The following is an 18,814-nucleotide window of genomic DNA, read 5'->3' as shown; positions in this document are numbered from 1 at the left end:
AATTGACACCAAATGTGATTTACTTGAGATACCATTTCTGAACTGTTTTAACCGTTTCAATGCACTGCATGTGCTTGTTTCTACCAAAATGTAATACTGTTGGTTGTTCAAGGGTTTTATTTTTAATGCATTTTAATTGTTTTTAATGTAAATAATAGTATTATATAGTTTTGAAGCATGGGCTACATTTGCATCTTCTTCTGCTTTCCTCACTGCCTCTGAATATGATTTGTTTGAGCTATCAATTATCTTGCCAATGTTATCATCTCTTGTCTCCTTTCCTCGTGTTCTTCTTACGGTCTGCATTCTTCATCTTGTTTCATTTTCATATTACTTTTACTTATCATTTTTGAAATTGAAAGTGGTTTTGACTTTTGTTGATTTGGTTTGCGTAATTGACATATTTTGTCCTTTGTTAACTCATTTTTTGTACGTATTTTCCGCACTATAAGGCCCACCGGATTATAAGGCGCACCTATGCATCCATTAGATGGAGCTGTGCTAAAGGGAATGTCAACAAAACAGTCAGATAGGTCAGTCAAACTTTATTAATAGATTACAAACTAGCGTTCTGACAACTCTGTTCAATCCCAAAATGAATAAACAGCTGTTTTATTATTTTCCCAGAGGTAAAGTCAGTGACGTGGTGTTTTGTTTATCTTTTAACTACAGCAAAGTATAACATGTAGTGCAACATTTATATAACATAGTGGAGGGGAACTTTTCCCTGATTCACTAAACACATAAAAAACAGTGATACTGTTACGGTAAATCAAACGTTAGTGCAATCACAATATAGTAACACTCGAAATAGTGCAGAGCAATAACAATATATCAATAACTCAACTTTGCTCAAACATTAATGTCACACAACACAACACACAAAATAAACATGTAAAGCTCACTTTATGAAGTTAGTCCTCATCCACGAATCCCTCAAATTCTTCTTCTTCAGTGTCCGAATTAAACAGTTGGGCGGATACGGCATCCAACATGTCTTGTCGAAGCCGTCATTAATCGAGCCATTGTCGCTGCTGCTCTATTCCCGTGTTCTACTGCGTGACTGATCGTCTTAAGTTTAAACTCTGCGTCGTAAGCGTGTCTCATAATAGGAGCCATTTTGGTGTCTTTACATAAACAAACAAATGGAAATCAAAATGGCACGCCTCGCGCAGTCATATATCCCAGCATGCACCGCACGCTTCTTCTTCTTCTATGGGGGAAAATGAAGACAGGGGAAAATGAAGTCGGTGGCTGCTTACCGTAGTTGCGATTGATTGAAACTTTTACCTATTGGAGGCTCAATATTGGTCCATATATAAGGCGCACCGGATTATAAGGCGCACTGTCAGCTTTTGACAAAATTGGAGGTTTTTAGATGCGCCTTATAGTGCGGAAAATACGGTAATTGTAATTCTGCATAAAATGTAAAAATAGGGTTTGCATTTCGGGCCACCGTAACATAATACAACAATACTTTCTACAATTTAGATCTTGAACAGGTTGCGTCGTTGGTATGAATATCTTTGAGAGTCATAGAAAGAGTATTCTAGAAAGAGACAAGTACACAAATGGCTTCAATTGGCAAAATGTGTGTTTAATGGCAGTCACAATCACAACTTCAAGCAAATGAAACTTTTAAAAACTTATTCTGTTTGTTATAAAAGTGATGACATGCAAGTGGATTACTGTCAATTCTACAATACAACATATATTATCAAAAATTACATGACCAAAATGTCTGCCAATTCCACTTTTATGGTCACAGGGTCACATGATTACATTGCACATCAAAAAAACATGTGCACACACACGCACACGCACTCAGTACCATCTTGCTGAACATGTCAACGGGAGATCACATTGCCATAGTTATACCATGTTAGGATATTTCTGGCAGAATCTGTTGAATGCATCATATATGGCCTGCCTAAAAAGAAAACACGAGTCGATAAGTACACTAAAAATAAAGGAGTCAACTTTAAATACACCAAAAATAAAGGCACCTTACAAAAAAGCATGAAAAATGCAAAACATTGTGATTGTAGTGTTTCAGTCAGCACACTTTCATGCAGTTAGCATGGGATTACTTCACACCCTGACTGTGTGAGTGTGAAAGCTTGTTTATAGAATATGTAGTGTATATTGTATGTGTCCGGTCGTTCACTGACGACCAGTCCAGGGTCTATTTTGGCCATGTCAGCTGGGATGGACTCCAGCTCACCGCATTGTTCATTTCACTAATAATAGTTATAATCATTCTTTTTGTTTACTAATACTACTATCACCATGGTCATGGGATCACCTGAAACCACATTGATATAACTGAATAGTTATGTTTGTTAATAATAATTGCATACATACATGTACTACTCTGTGTATACATGTAAATAAATACATGCATGTGGAAAAGGTGACTTAGTTATTTTAAGTCCAAATTTTCCATTCATGTCTGACCGTATTAAGCTTATGTTAAATGAACTGAATGTTGCTGGCTATCAAGATGACTTTCTTTGATACCTGAAGACGCTTTGTTTGAACAGATAAGCGCTGATATGTCCTCCATTCAGAAAACGAACTTCACATCCGGGCCAAATTTCCTGCAGGCTGAGGACTCCTGTCCGAGGGACATAGGCATCTTTTCTGGCCTGCAGCACGATGATGAGACTCGTGTCCACAGGCACTAGCAAGGAAATGAGTAGGAATAATATTTGTCTGACAGTAATGACATCATGGAAGTCATGAAGTAAATGGCAATGACTAACCAGAGAAGTTGGCCATGTGTGTACACTCGTCCATTACTCCCTTCATGAAGCTGATGGACTCCCTGTGTAATGACGGTCGGCAGTTTTTCACCAAATTAGTCCCACTAATTACTCTGTTGGCTTCAAACGCACTGAAAAGCAAACACGTTTGAGACAAAAGAAAATAATATACATCATGCATACGCATTAACCATATTGGCATGATCACCTGGGTAAGATGTCTGAAGTTGTTTTGGTGTTGTCCACTGATAATAAACGCTCAACATTGTCTCCACAACGTTCACCAATCCACAGGCTCGCTCCAGTCTCTATCTTTCCTTCCGGTCTGCAGTAAGGACCCACTCGGACTTCTCTCGGCAGCTCCAGTTCATGCTCTAAAGAACCCCTCAAAGAGTCCTTCACATTTCTTTCAGTCATCTTGAAGGAGTCCGCCTGATGATAACAAAGATGAAAACCAAAAGTTGTCAATCAAGCTCTTAACAAGTTGCCTTTTTACAAAGAGCCAATATTGTCAATAATTACATGTGTAAATACTTGATTTAAAACAGAAATGAATGAAATTATTGTATGTAATTACATTTAAACATGTAAATACTTGATTTCAAAATATTGTTTAGGATTCCATGTACATATAGTGTATATACTTGATTTCAAATATATATATATTGGTTATGCTGACATGTACAGTACATACAAAATAATACTTGCCCGTATGTGGGCTCTGTACCGAGGATGTCGTTGTGGCTTGTGCAGCCCTTTGAGACACTTGTGATTTAGGGCTATATAAATAAACATTGATTGATTGATTGACTTAATTTCAAATAGTGTGTGATGTGTAAAAAGGAAGACAACAAACCCCACAATACTCCAACAGATTAATTATCTCTTCTTCATACACAGAATTAATAGCATATTGCTTCTCCAGCTCCGTCCATTTGACTGCTTTACTCAGCACACCCTAGAAAAACACACAGAAGAAAAATTATTTTAGAGAAAAAGAATGAATTCCATGTACAAAACGGTAGTACATGTGAAATTATCCTCGAAAGTGTGTTATTACTTTGGTATCTTCCTAAATTGGGCAAATGTAAATCATAGTTCCTTCCATCTTGTTAAATAATATGGAATATAATTCACACTTTTTTGATTATAATAATAATCATATAGTTGGAGCCCTGTAATAAAAAATATGAGGAATACTGTGGTTTAGGTGCATAACTACCGTGGTGAATACACTGGAGGCAGTAGACCAGGACAGGCAGGGAATAAGAGGGATGGGCTTCGGCCAATTCGTCACTGCTAATGATGACATCTTGGGTCAAACACAAAGAATTTTAAAATAAAAGCTTGAATAGAAGAACATTTTATCATACCAACAATTATATATGTATATGTATATATATTTACATATATATACTGTGTATATATATATATATATATATCATGTATATATATATATATGTGTATATATATACCGTAATTTCCGGACTATAAGCCGCTACTTTTCCCCCTCATTCTGGTCCCTGCGGCTTATACAAGGGTGCGGCTTATTTACGGCCTGTTCTTCTCCGACACCGACGAAGAGGATTTCAGTGGTTTTAGTACGCAGGAGGAAGACGATGACACAATGATTAAAGACTGACTTTTCATATACCGGTAGGCTGGTTATTTTGATAACGTACAGGCGAGCACTTTGTATTACTTTGCACCGTTGTATTATTTGTACTCTGCACGAATGCTGTTCGCCATGTCAAAGATGTGAAAGTTTGATTGAATGATTGAAAGATTTATTGTTAATAAATGGGACGCTTTGCGTTCCCAAACAGTCATCTCTGTCCCGACAATCCCCTCCGTGGTAGCAGGAACCCCTATATACTACGGTAATTACACATCAAAACCCTGCGGCTTATAGTCGGGTGCGGCTGATATATGGAGCAATCTGTATTTTCCCCTAAATTTAGCTGGTGCGGCTTATAGTCAGGTGCGGCTTATAGTCCGGAAATTACGGTATATATACACATTTATATCCATCTATCCATCCATTTTCTACCACTTGTCCCTCTCTGGGTCGTATATACTGTACATAAATATATATATTTATGTATATATATATTTATAATTGTTCAACACTGCATATAAAACATAAAATCCAATAATAGCTGAAACTCCAGCCTACAGCCTATTTGAGAGGAATTGCAGAGGCATGCAAGAGCTGTTGATGTTGCACTTACATATCCTCCCATAGAGATGCCCGTCATTCCCACAGGAGAGTAACCCTCACTTTCCAGCCAATGAAGAAGCACAGAGGACTCCAACATCAGAGCTCCTCCCATCACAAACAAGTCTGACACATTTTTTAGACAGGATCGCCTGAAATAGATAACATCATGTGATTATGTTTGTGATGAACAAAAACACAAAGCAACATAACTCAAAATGTTATAGGCAGATTTTGATTAACTTTCAGGAAATGTTCCCAGTAATGTCGGTGTTATATGAGGCTAACTGTCCTGGTAATAAGAAGTTCCTGGTCATGTTGGTGTTGTGTGAGGATAATTGTCCTGCTCGGGGTCGCTTGGTGTTAGATTGTCCTGATGATAAGTAGTTGTAGGTAATGTTGGTGTTACATTAGGCTGATTGTCCTGGTGATAAGTAGTTCCTGGTCACATTGGTGTTACATGAGGCAGATTGTCCTATTAATAAGCAGTGTTGGGACTAACGCGTTACAAATTAACGCGTTACTGTAACGCTGTTACTTTCGGCGGTAACTAGTAGTCTAACGCGTTATTTTTTATATTCAGTAACTCAGTTTCCGTTACTGCATGATGCGTTAGTGCGTTATTTTACGTTATTTTTTATGTAGTATCGGCTAGAAACTGAGAAGATCTGAGTGTGTTTTATTGGAGCGCTGCAGAAGAGGCGACGGAGAAGAGGCGACGGAGAAGAGGCGCGCTCTGTGTGTGTGTGTATGTGTGGGAGGGGGCGTGTCTGTTTACATCATGGCGAAGCCGAGTTTCTTAACATGGAGATATTCTCACTACTTTTCTTTTGTCGACCACAAAGAAAATAACATTTTAGTTAAATGTAAGTTGTGTCTTGGATCAAAGATCCTATCCTAGAAATTCAAATCTGCTGAAACAGCTACAAAAGCAACATGCTTCGACGAAGCTAGTAAAGAGAGACACACTTCACCTCCTAAGCAACAGCGGCTGGATTTTAACGAGGCACTGCCAGCCAGGACAACATTGAAAGAGCCATTGCAGCGTGTGTGCTAGAAGACATGCAGGCTATTTCTACAGTGGAGTCACCCGCCTTCAGGCAGCTAATTAGCATGATACCGGGTGTCAAATGGCACCTGGACAGTGAGTACATAAAAATGGAAAGCAAGCTAAAGAAAACACTCCAAACTCTGCCTCTGCTCATCATTCAGCACTGAAGGTACACACACTCTGTCAATTCTCTTATATACTGTTGCTCTTTCATTCTAGACTTCTAGAGTGTTTGATTATCACATCACTCTAAATGTATAGACTATAAAGTTCACAAACATAAAGCGGGATGCTAGTGGGCCAGGCCAATCTTTCTTTATCTCTAAACTAAAACTAGGGAAATGTGTAGAGTGTTCTGGGCTTCAGACATTATTTTATTTCAGAATTCTTTGAGAGAAAAAAACGCCTGGTTAGGCTTTGTGTATGTAGTGTGCGCCTTCTTTGGTTTACAGCTATGTTGTTATTATGCTGTTTGTTACTTATGTATGTTATGTTGCAGCTATTTAAAATAGTTTAGTCAATTTGTTCTGGCCTGAAACAAATTGGCCCTTTGAAACATATCTTTGTCTTTGTGTGTTGTATGTAGACCACTTTGCTTAGCAGAGTTCAGTGATGCAAATGCATGTCAAGTTGATCAACAGATTGTATTTTTCTCCAGTGCAATAACAGTACTGAAATGAAGGCTCAAAGGGCATTAAAGGGGCCTTAAAAAAATTACAAAAATATATAAGTAACTAAATAATTACCTTTCACAGTAACGCATTACTTGTTGGTGTAAGTAACTGAGTTACTTTTGAAATAAAGTAACTAGTAACTGTAACTAGTTACTGGTTTTCAGTAATTAAACCAACACTGTTAATAAGTAGTTCCTGGTAATTCTGGTGTTATGTAAGGCTGATTGTTTTGGTAATAAGTAGTTACTGTAATATGTTATGTAAGGCCAGTGGCGGGCCGTGCTTTTCCCACCTAGTCCTTCAGTGATGTCCTACTTAGTCCGACTTCAATAAATACCTCTAAAAATACCCTAATTTATGTCACCACAAGACCACGGCTGGAGAAATACTATACTGCAACACACTTTCGCACTACCGTGCATTGAATCACCTCAAGAGTGTAGAAAACGGGCTATTTTTCGGCGCATATAAAAATGAATAAACCCGCATCAGCAATTAAAACATATCTTACTTGGTACTGTCAAAATTTAAATAATTGTAAAAAACATATTAAACGTGAAAAAATAAAGAAATTAAATATTTGAACTCACAATTTGTAGAACCCATCAGACACTGTATGAGCCAGTGGTACAGCTCGTAGTTGGTTGATTTGAGTGAAAGTGGCGGGCAAACCATTTCACTGCCGGGACAGCTTAGCTTGCTTCCAGAGTAGGCCTCTTCTCACAAGATTTAGTTTCTATTTAAATATCCTTCTTGAAAATGGCTTTGCAAATATATATTTGCCACCTAATCAAGGTTTTGCTCTCCTTTGTTGGTTGAAAGGGTGAATACCGGTGATTTGGCTGCGGTGCTACTTCCTGCTTTCGCAAATCACAACTTCTGATTGGATACTCACTTTGAAGTGACAAGTGAGTATCCAATCACAGTCTCGTTAAACGTAAGGCTACCTAGTTGGGCTACTGTCAACAACTTGTGATCTGATTGGCTACCCCAACTGTCTATCAACTGAATGTCCTCTGTTCATTTACACTGCACAGCCGCTGCTAATGTTGAGTCAGAAAGCCTCTGGCAGCATTCATACAGCGCTGATTGAATAAAAGCTTTAACGTAAAAACAAGCAACACTGGAGTTTAATATGACATGAAGAGAATATGATGAATACTTTTATATATGTATGGTAAGTAAATTAAAAATAAAACAATTTCTATTTTTTTTAAATAATTTGTGATCATGATTTATGTTAGGCCAACAGAGAAGTCCTTGCTGGCCTTGACGGCACACCACTGTGTAAGGCTGAGTGTAAACAGTACTTATGAGTGTAAATGATTGTGTGTGTCAGGGATTGAGCATTTGAAATGTACCTCTGGTCCTTCGGTTTACGATAGCCATGTGGAAAACTTGTCAAAGATTACACATTTTGGAAGTGGACAACAGAAATATACATAGCAGAATTCAGATGACAGTCATAGCAGAATTCAGATGACAGTCAAATACTTCTGCAACATTTATTTAAAAACGAGGGTCCATGTTGGTAGCATAATGTTTGTGTAATGCTGTCAGATGATTTAAAAATGTAACGAGATTAATCAGAGGGTCGCGGTGGATTACTTTAAATTTAATATAATTTATTTATAATCTATATTTGTTGTGTTTCATTTAATATAATCAAAAAGAGTGAATATAATGGGAATAAAATAAATGCACTTTACGTGTTTATGAAACACATTTCACATCATATTCATGTTCATGTTAACAAAAACATGTTTTTTTTTATAAACAAATATGTATCCACATTAATGAGGACATGTAACTCCTTTTGTGTTATCAATGTTTTATTTTAGATGGAAGTGCTTCTTCATAACGGTAGTGTACACATGATATTTTGTCTATCCACTATATACACTAACACTAATTGTATAAACTGCACATGTACTACACAAATACTACTTGTAAAACTGTACATAAAACAGGTACACACAATTACTACGGTACTTGTATAAACTTACATTTATACATGAACTCAGTAATACCATGTGTATAAACCTTCATTTATACATGTACACAGTAATATTATTTGTATAAACTGTACATTTATACATGTACTACATTACGACTACTTGTACAAACTGTACATTTATACATGTACTACACAAATACTATTTGTAAAAACTGTAGATTCATACATGTATACCCAAGTACTACTTGTACAAACTGTTTATTTATACATGTACTACACTAAATTACGTGTATAAACTTACATTTATACATGTACACAGTAATAATGTGTATAAACTTACATTTATACATGTACTACATTAATACTACTTGTATAAACTGTACATTTATACATGCATACATTAATACTACTTGTATAAACTTACATTTATACATGTACACAGTAATACTACTTGTATAAATTGCATTGATACATGTATACATTAAAACTACTTGTTTAATCTGTATATTTATACTGTACATGTACTACACTCATTGTAATATGTGTACATTTATAGATGTACACATTAATACTACTTATTTAAACTATACATTTATACATCAGCAATAGTAAAACTATTTCTATAAGTTCTTTGCCAGACACCTTTCAGGGTTTTGGGGTTAATGGCAATAAAATATTTAATTGGATAAAAAGGGATGGTGGATTAACCTTCATTAACATGTTAACTTCGACAGCCATATTATAAATGATAAATGATAAATGGGTTGTACTTGTATAGCGCTTTTCTACCTTCAAGGTACTCAAAGCGCTTTGACAGTATTTCCACATTTACCCATTCACACACACATTCACACACTGATGGCGGGAGCTGCCATGCAAGGCGCTAACCAGCAGCCATCAGAGGCAAAGGGTGAAGTGTCTTGCCCAAGGACAGAACGGACGTGACTAGGAAGGTAGAAGGTGGGAATTATCAATATAATCCTAGTTTTATGTGTCTTCACAAACGTTTCAAATCAAAACTATGCATTGAAAGTCCAACTACAACTTATACAACTGCTAGAATGCGTGTAAAAGTGTTATCATTTCAATAAAGAAGGATATAATAAGGGTTCTCCAGAAGTAGGGAAGCCATTCCTGCCTCTTTGATCATGGGTCTGGCCATCAGAGTCCTTCGACGCCAGAAAAACTACAATAAACAAATTAGGACATGAACACAATATAAATACAATAAACACATGGAATATAAACATGGAGTAGAAATACATGAATTTAAATACAATAAATACATTAAAGGCTCTTACATGGTCGCCAGTGCCTGCCAGGTGGATACATACTGGCCTGTTGCATTGCCATCTCTTTGGAACTATAAACTGAAACCTGAAAACAAAATACAAGTACAGTAGTACCTCAGTTTTCATACATCCTAGTTTTAGTATGATTCAGTTTGAGGTGAAAAATTTCAGTCAATGTATTGAGCTTTTCTACACTGTCTCAATTTAAGTTGGATTAAACACACAGTGACTCCGTGTTTTTGCTTTTTGATTCAGTAGAGCTGCAAAATAAGCCACCATAGATACATTAGGATAGACTTTACTCAAACTCCACTATGGAAATTCTGTGGACGCAGGGCAGATTTTACCTACAGTAAAAAAAGTAAAATATAATAAAAAACAATGAAAAAATAAAATGAGTAATAATAACATTGGTTCCAAACTACACACATTGGGCCTGATTTACTAAAGGTTTGCGTGTACTCGTCTCAAGCACGTGCAAACTTGATAGCACACGCCAAAGACTATAAAAATGGGACCCATAACCTCCCTGCTTGGCACTCAGCAACACGGGTTGGAGTTGGGGGTTAAGTCACCAAAATGATTCCCGGGCGCGGCGCCGCTGCTGCCCACTGCTCCCCAAGGGGATGGGTCAAATGCAGAGGACAAATTTCACCACATCTAGTGTGTGTGTGACAATCATTGGTATCTTTAATCTTAATCTTTTAAACTAATCTACTAAACATGTGCAAAGTAGATTGCTTCTATTAAGTGAGCAGAATAAGGCGTGTCTCTGTCTATATCAGTGCTTCTCCAATATTTTCTGCTAAGCCGCCCCCAGGAAGAAGAAAATATTTCGAGCCCCCCACTTTCCACCGTGACTACAAATAGTATAATTTGCCTATAAAATTGTTTTAACTATACCTCTGCATAACATTGTAAGTTTATTCAAGTTTAAGAAAACAACACGACAGTCTTTCCTTGTCTCCCACTGTGGTTACAGTGAAGCCAAGTGCTACATACGCTGGTCTATATTAACATGCAAACTAAATGCTGATCATCAAAACACCCACAATACTGGAAGGAGAAGATGCAAATATAATTATTCAGCACACGCACTGTGATTTATCAACATTCATCACGATTTAGCGGTTTATTAGCAAGTGTCAAAAGGATGTGCAAACTGACAGTTCCACACAGCTGCAGGATCTGTGCTTGCGCTGCACAGACAGACAATGGACAGATGAGAATCCTCTGTCTTACGTGTGTGTGTGTGTGTGTGTGTTAACATTTTTGGCGGTCAGGAATAAAAAATATTAGACATATTGTCGATTCAGCAACATCTTTTTAAAATGTTATAGCTGCTAGAGGATATAAGGACTTATTAAAACAAATTCCATTTATGTGTTTTGATTTAATATTTTTAATGATGTTTATTTTACATAGAATATATATTATTAAAATATTTCTTATATGAAAAAAAACGTCTTTTAGTATGCATTTTTTTGCGTTTTGAGCTGGAGTAAGTGCAGCCTCTCACCAATGAGCGCACCTTCAGCGATGTCAATAAAATGAGCACTTAAAAAATTATTTACGCATCTATACTTTTACATCTGACATTACAATACACCATGACACTTTATTTGGGCTGTGTGCAAAATATCATGGCACATTATCTGGGCAATGTGCAATGCAATACATATACATTCCTCCTTTTTATTTTATTTTTTATCTAATTGTTCCGTCATTTTTAAAGGAATTACCTGTTTTTTAACTCTCCTTTATATTACCTGAATGTTACTTAGTCTGCTGTGTTGATCCTGACTACCGTATTTTTCGGAGTATAAGTCGCTCCGGCCGAAAATGCACAATGAAGAGGGAAAAAAACATATATAAGTCGCACAGGAGTATAAGTCGCATTTTTGGGGGAAATTTATTTGATAAAACCCAACACCAAGAATAGACATTCGAAAGGCAATTTCAAATAAATAAAGAATAGTGAACAACAGGCTGAATAAGTGTACGTTATATGACACATAAATAACCAACTGAGAACGTGCTTGGTATGTTAACATAAAACATATTATGGTAAGAGTCATTCAAATAACTATAACATATAGAACATGCTATACGTTTACCAAACAATCTGTCACTCCTAATCGCTAAATCCGATGAAATCTTATACGTCTAGTCTCTTACGTGACTGAGCTAAATAATATTATTTGATATTTCACGGTAATGCGTTAATAATTTCACACGTAAGTCGCTCCTGAGTATAAGTCGCACCCCCGGCCAAACTATGAAAAAAACTGTGACTTATAGTCCGAAAAATACGGTATTCTGTTTTGTGGGAATATTATTGTCGTTTGATTGTATGCATACACCAACCTGTTTTGGGACTACAGGTGGAAATTAGCCTTTTGCAAGAATTACTAATGCAAAAACACATCAATCATCCGCAGGGTAAAACTACCCTGTCTCACATTTCGTATTGCCTGACCTATTTACATATTTGTTCACTAATATGTGATGTCCCTATTTTAAATAAATAATTAAACTGAATTCAGCTCATGCACAGTGGTTACCAAACTTTTGAAAGTCCCGTACCTCTTCAGACATTTGACCTGAAGTCATATGCCCCTTACTAGGTATAGGAGGTACATCCTGCAGATGTTTAAGTGTGCAGGAGTACTTTACTCTAGTTCTGTGGGGATCAACAGTTCACTTTTTTGGAAAATATTTGCAGAAGCGCATGAAAGTGCACACATACACACCAGGATATGTGCGAGGGCTGCTGTACCTGTTGACACAGCCAGCTATGAGGTAATAAATCTAATAATACATTGGGTTTGCTTGTTTTCTAAATGTCTGCACAACAGTAAGTTGTGCAACGAAAAAGTCAGCGTTGGCACATCCAGCAGTATTAACAAGAGGTAAACCAGAGCTGTGTCTTCTCTGCTCTCTGGTATGGCTCTGCATGTTGGAGGATGACAATAAATGATGTCCAGAAGTTGTTAGGATTTCATTCCAAAGGAGCACTCTTTGTATATTTTGGCCTAACACAATATCAAATGAAGAACTGTAAGTATGAAAGATACACTAATGAGACAGATATAGCGATGGATTGTTACGAGGAAAATAAATCAACAACAGCTAAAGTCATTACTGATAAAGTAGGACCTCAATCGTTTTATGATAAATACTAATTGTGATTATAATCATAATTATTCACAGCCGCCTTTTCTGGACTGCGTAAGGTCTGCTTTCATAGCTCTAACTGACAAGAAGAGTAAGGTTCGTAATAAGATAAATACACAGACAACCTAGCAGTGTAAAAAACAAAACATACTTTACAGATAATATCACAGCTATACAAAGTCCATCTAGCCGTATACAAACAAAACATGAAACCTTTCTACATCGTACCAAAAATGTATCCATACCTTGCTTTTACGGCCTCTGGAGGCAGAATTCCAGGCACCAAGTGGTCGAGAGGTGAAACGAAGACACCGTCATGGATGTAACAATCTGTGTGCTCCTCTGTCTGTTCATAAATACAAAAGAAGACTCATACAACATTCTATAACAACAAACACAATGGTTATGGAAAATATGTCTACCTTGTTGATATAAACGGGGTAGTCCTTGGGCACCAAAGATTTACACCTCTCCCTGTCTGCTATCACCTTACGGAACTCAAAGATTCTGTGGAACACAACAGTTCAACATCATCTTGCACATCTCAGGTGGAATCTCCTTGTCAAGCCAGTGACGTTGGAAGTAGAATTGCACGATTTTAAAGGTTTTAATTACAGCAATGATGCAAGAGGCAAAGCTTTTTTTTGTTTTTTTTATCCCCTCTGTCTTTGAATCGGAATTGTCAAGCCTCGCGTCCCTGGGCTGGGGGTCAATTAAAAGGGGTTACAGGGAACAGCAAGTTTTGTGCACGGCAGCCAATGCAGACATTGTGTTAAAAATAAACACCACTTGCGTTGCATTACTCTACAATAATCATTGCATCGGCGGCCATATTTGCCATTTTTGACTGAGTGGCGATCGGCTGATAAGCTGACAAGCACAGTGGATCTCTTTGGCAACTGTGTCCCAGTGTTTACGTGACTAAAGATTGTAGTCACGTAAAGAATTTCTTCAAAAAAGATGCACACTCTCAGAGAGACGCAATTACATTTCATATACTGTACCTTGTTACACACAAGTAAGAGTTGCACAAATTCAAGGAGGTTGCGTGTTAGGGCTGGACAATTATTTCACATTGAATCGACATTGAGGTTTTAGTTATTGCAATTATCAATCGCAACATTAAGAGGCCTGGTAACTGGTCTTTTAATTTTCTCTCTCCAATTGAATCAGAATTATAGAGCCTTGCATCCTTGGCCTGCTGACCAATCAAAAGTGGTTACAGGAAACAGCTCTGTGTGCACTGCAGCCGATGCAGTCAGTGTGCTAATAACAAACAACACTTGCATTGTATTACTGTAAAGTATCTGATTTCTTTTAATGGTGGCAAAGTAAAATGGCTGAAGGAACTTCTCCGGTAAAGCAGTAAGAGGCCTGGTAACTGGACGACAATGAAGCAATGACAAGCGGCCAAGGACAGTGTAAGCAAACATGGGTGTTGTATACATAAACCAAAATATGGTTTAATGTAAATTATTGCATATTGTTATGTGTGGCTACTTGAGACAAGATTATGTTGATTGACAGACAGTTAACTGACTTCCTTCACTTATCATTTAACCACTTTCGTGCATTTAAATGAAAATATAAAAATCGCAAATCAAATCGCTACTGCAATTTTTGGCAGTAATTAGCAATTAGGTTTTTTCTCAAAATCATGCAGACCTAAGTGCAATTTGAGAGCAAGCTGCAACGAACATGTCTATCCACAGTGAGAAGCGCTTTTAAGATACTATTCCTCACCACAATGGTGGAAAATAATAGTATTAACAATAAGAAATATGAATTATTTCAGATCACTGGAGGACTTGAGGAAAGGGAATAGCTAAGCATGTTACATACACATACCAAGCAAGACGACACAAGAAGATAACTGCTAAAGCTTCAATGTAAAGTAGAGGTGATCAATCCAGATGTCGATACAATCGATACCTAGTACGGCATAAGTGTATAAACGATACAAACTTATTCAGATCGATATTTATCTTTTTCTTGTTCTGATTATTATTACAATATAATTATTGTTGACAAAGTCAGGGTACAGGAAAGCTTTGAGGGCTAAACTATGAAAGTTACTTTGTGTCTTTATAACAAAAGCTTTTTTTTGACGCTGAATTTATGTAACTGAATTTTTTGCGTTTGAATTTTGTGAACTGAATTTTTTTGCGTCAAATTATGCTGACAATTTTATTTGAAAAGAATGTGTTAGTAAAATGCGTGTTGTAAAAATTTTGAGTTTAAAAATTCAGTATAAAAAAATGTAGTGCTGAAAAATTCAGTGCAGAAAAATGTGTTGCTGCAAAACGCAAGTCCCATCCATCCATTTTCAACAAAAACAGCGAAACATTTGGATAGGGACATCCCTAATTTGGATGTTATTACAGGTATGTGACACAGTTTTTGGTTCAGTTTGGTGTAAATTGATATTCTTAACAGCCAGAATATCATATATCCCAATAATATACTATTACTATTTATCATTTGTGGTTCTGAAAAAAATATATTGTATATTAAATGTTAAAAATATCTCTTAAACCTCTGACCCTTGATCTAAAAGGGTCCTATTAAGCAAAACCAACTTTTCTTACCTGTTGGTACCTGTTTTTGTGTATTTGGGATCCCCATAAGTCCCGAAAATTTACTAAAATCCAACCACATTGTGGTGGCGTTGATATTTATAAAACAATCGTGTCTTCTTTTAAACTTGCTCCAAACATACTGTTTAGAATTTGACAAAATCAAAAGAAAGGCAATTTATTTTCCATAATGGAGGTGATCATTTTTAACTAAGGGGAAGCTGCTTCACACAGGGTATGGAGACACATGATTTAGCTGCTAGCCGCTTGTCATCCGAGGGGCTAAAAATAATTAGTGTCAGACAGAAGGGATCCCCGTTTGTGATTGGCATAAATCAGCTATGGCAATCAAATACTTTCAGGAAAATTGTCCGATACTAATCAATGGCTGATCGATCAGCACATCTATACTATCCAGCCATCCATTTCTACCACTTGTCCGTCTCAGGGTCGCGGGCACGCCTGCACTCGGGCGTAAGGACAAGTCGCCACCTCATCGCAGGGCCAACACAGATAATAGTAATATACTGTAAATGTTGATACCTCTGTGACGTTCATGTATTGTTTCACTACCTCTTCAGGTCTTCAGGTTTTCCCCATCCTCCGATGAAGAGTTTGGTGAGGAGCAGCCTTCTGTAAAAAACATCCAGTCGACTCACACCCATGGACCAGCAGCAGGCATCTCAAGAAACAAACAACATTTCCATGAGCTTGCATTATTTCATCATCACAGTTGACAAAACCACTGTCAAATGACCTTGCCTCTTTTCTAAATAAAAATGTTGTGTTCACCATGGCAACAAAACATGCTGACCTCAGCAAACACCATCAAATGCTTGTAAAATCAGCCTATTTGACAAACACGCACCTTTTTAAATCAGTTCTTGACACTGAAAACTCTATTAATTTATGCTCAGCTCTGTGAAAGTCTGTTTAGTATTTTAGTAAAGCACATTTGTAACTGTCATATCGTATAAACATTTGCTTGTTATATTAGCACTATTGTTCCCTCACTAAAAGTAGTGTAAGTTGATACTACGGTCGTCGGACTGATCACCGGGGGAGCTGAGGCAGCCTACAGAAGAGAAGTAGCGGAACTGGTGGCCTGGTGTCAGGATAATAATCTCTCCTTGAACACAGACAAGACCAAGGAGATGATTATTGACCCACGGAGAAGGAGTGCACAGTACACACCTGTGTACATAGGGGGGACAAAGGTGGACAGGGTGAAAACCTTTAAATTCCTCGGGACCCACATCAGCGAGGACCTCACCTGGGATCACAACACCCAACAAACAATAAAGAAAGCCCAGCAGCGACTGTACTTCCTAAGAAGGCTGAGAAAATTTGGCATGCCACCCAAAATTCTCAGCAACTTCCATAGAAGTACGGTTGAAAGTGTCTTTACCAGCTCAATCACGGTCTGGTATGGAAACTGCACTGCTAAGGACAGGAAGGCACTCCAGCGAGTGATTAAAACTGCTCAGTACATATCAGGAGCAGCCTTCCCCTCACTACAGGACATGTACTCTACCAGGGCCACCAGGAGAACACACAACATCATAAAGGACAGTACACACCCCCAGCACAGTCTCTTCAGCCTCCTACCATCAGGCAGACAATACAGGAGCCTGAAATCCAGGACTAGGAGACTGACAAGCAGTTTCTACCCACAGGCCATCAGGCTTGTGAATGCTAACTTGTGAATGCTAGCTCCCCCACCCCCGTTTTACTTTTGTCTTTTTGAACAAAAGACAGCTACCATGACCACCCCCGAACAGTGAACCATCACTGTAGACACTTTTCACCTTTGATCACTAAAGACACTTTAACTGCTGCTGTGACCGAAGGTCACCTCCATATTTATACTGTTGACTGTCAATCAGAATGTGCAATCAGATCAGAATAGTTTTATTGCCATAATGTTATGTTACTTACTGTGCCTTGTATATACATTTTAATTTTTAATTTTTAGCTAAGTACCGTGGCTTGTTGAAGGGTGGACTAGCAAAGTAAGATTTTTATTGTACGGCAAACTGTCTGTTTAACTGTGCATATGACAATAAACAATATTGAATCTTGAAAATATGAGACTGATGTTGTGCGTTTGTTTTTTTAGGAAGTTGATTATATTTTTTTTAATTTATGTATAACAAATGTATGCACATATTCATGTGCTCATTATATTACGATATGGTTAACTGTGCATTCACCAAAAGTAGTGTACCACTGACACATACAGTCATGTGATTGTACACCCGCGTGCGTGTGGAACTGGCGACCTTTACTCAGAATTTCCAGAGTGGAGTTACTGTAATGACCGTATGGACGGCAAGCGCAAAGTAAAACGTAACAACAATAATGTGTCTGAATACCCATAACAAACACGTTTATATCAATATCCAGAAGAAGTAAAGGCAGTACATTATATGACTGCTACAAAAGTTGATGTTAACCACTAGCATTGACAGTTAGCATTAGCTGAGCATTGGTCATTCATTGTAGTTTTCAGTGTGTCCGGAGGATAAAGTTTCAGTAAAGAAACCTTTACTGATAGAGAATGACTATTTCTAAATAAATTACCTCACGTTGTGCATGAACGTTGTGTGCGTTGCTATAAGGAGTTAGCAGAGACCTTTATACACCATTGTTCTGATACGACGTCACAGGATGACTTCTTCTTATCCGTGTGCTTCATTGATAATGGCATCGCTTTACTGCCACCCTCAGGCCTCGCGTCGAACTGCAACTTCTCCAGTTTTTGGTACATTAGCTCACTTTTGTAAATATAGTGAAATATTAGCGCATATTCAGGAATTAACTTACTAATGTTATTTGCATTTTTTTAACTGAAATAATAATGCACTTTTTAAAATATATTGACTGTGCTTGGACGAATTGTCCAATTATTATGAAATAGTTTACCTGTTTGAAAGTGACAACCTCCTTTCATGGTGATGACTTATATCTTAACAAATACATCATTAGGTAGCATACACATCTAAACGGTTTAAATCTATCCATTATCCGAATATAACTGTTCGTGTTCTTCTGCCAACATAAACTAAAAGACAGCAGACTAAATTGGAACTTGTATCCTGTTG

General features: G+C 37.3%; 1 protein-coding gene across 1 annotated transcript; it reads right to left on the bottom strand.

Annotated features, from left to right (window-relative positions):
- Positions 1 to 1,582: 1,582 nt before the first annotated feature.
- Positions 1,583 to 18,444, bottom strand: abhd18 (abhydrolase domain containing 18). Its single transcript, XM_062045373.1, has 14 exons — positions 18,294 to 18,444; positions 16,284 to 16,392; positions 13,557 to 13,641; positions 13,380 to 13,480; positions 9,967 to 10,042; positions 9,767 to 9,851; positions 8,070 to 8,097; positions 4,997 to 5,135; positions 3,988 to 4,077; positions 3,622 to 3,723; positions 2,974 to 3,197; positions 2,766 to 2,896; positions 2,521 to 2,683; positions 1,583 to 1,930 (listed from the first exon to the last, which is right to left on the bottom strand). The coding sequence occupies exons 2-14, from the start codon at positions 16,373 to 16,375 to the stop codon at positions 1,873 to 1,875; spliced, it is 1,374 nt and encodes a 457-aa protein (XP_061901357.1). The 5' UTR covers positions 16,376 to 16,392; positions 18,294 to 18,444; the 3' UTR covers positions 1,583 to 1,872.
- Between the last annotated feature and the right edge of the window lie 370 nt (positions 18,445 to 18,814).

The sequence above is a fragment of the Entelurus aequoreus genome, linkage group LG04, assembly GCF_033978785.1.
Source record: "Entelurus aequoreus isolate RoL-2023_Sb linkage group LG04, RoL_Eaeq_v1.1, whole genome shotgun sequence".
In the NCBI taxonomy this organism is placed as follows: Eukaryota; Metazoa; Chordata; class Actinopteri; order Syngnathiformes; family Syngnathidae; genus Entelurus; species Entelurus aequoreus.
Note: the sequence above shows the minus strand (reverse complement) of the source record. Positions and strands in the feature narration are given on the sequence as shown.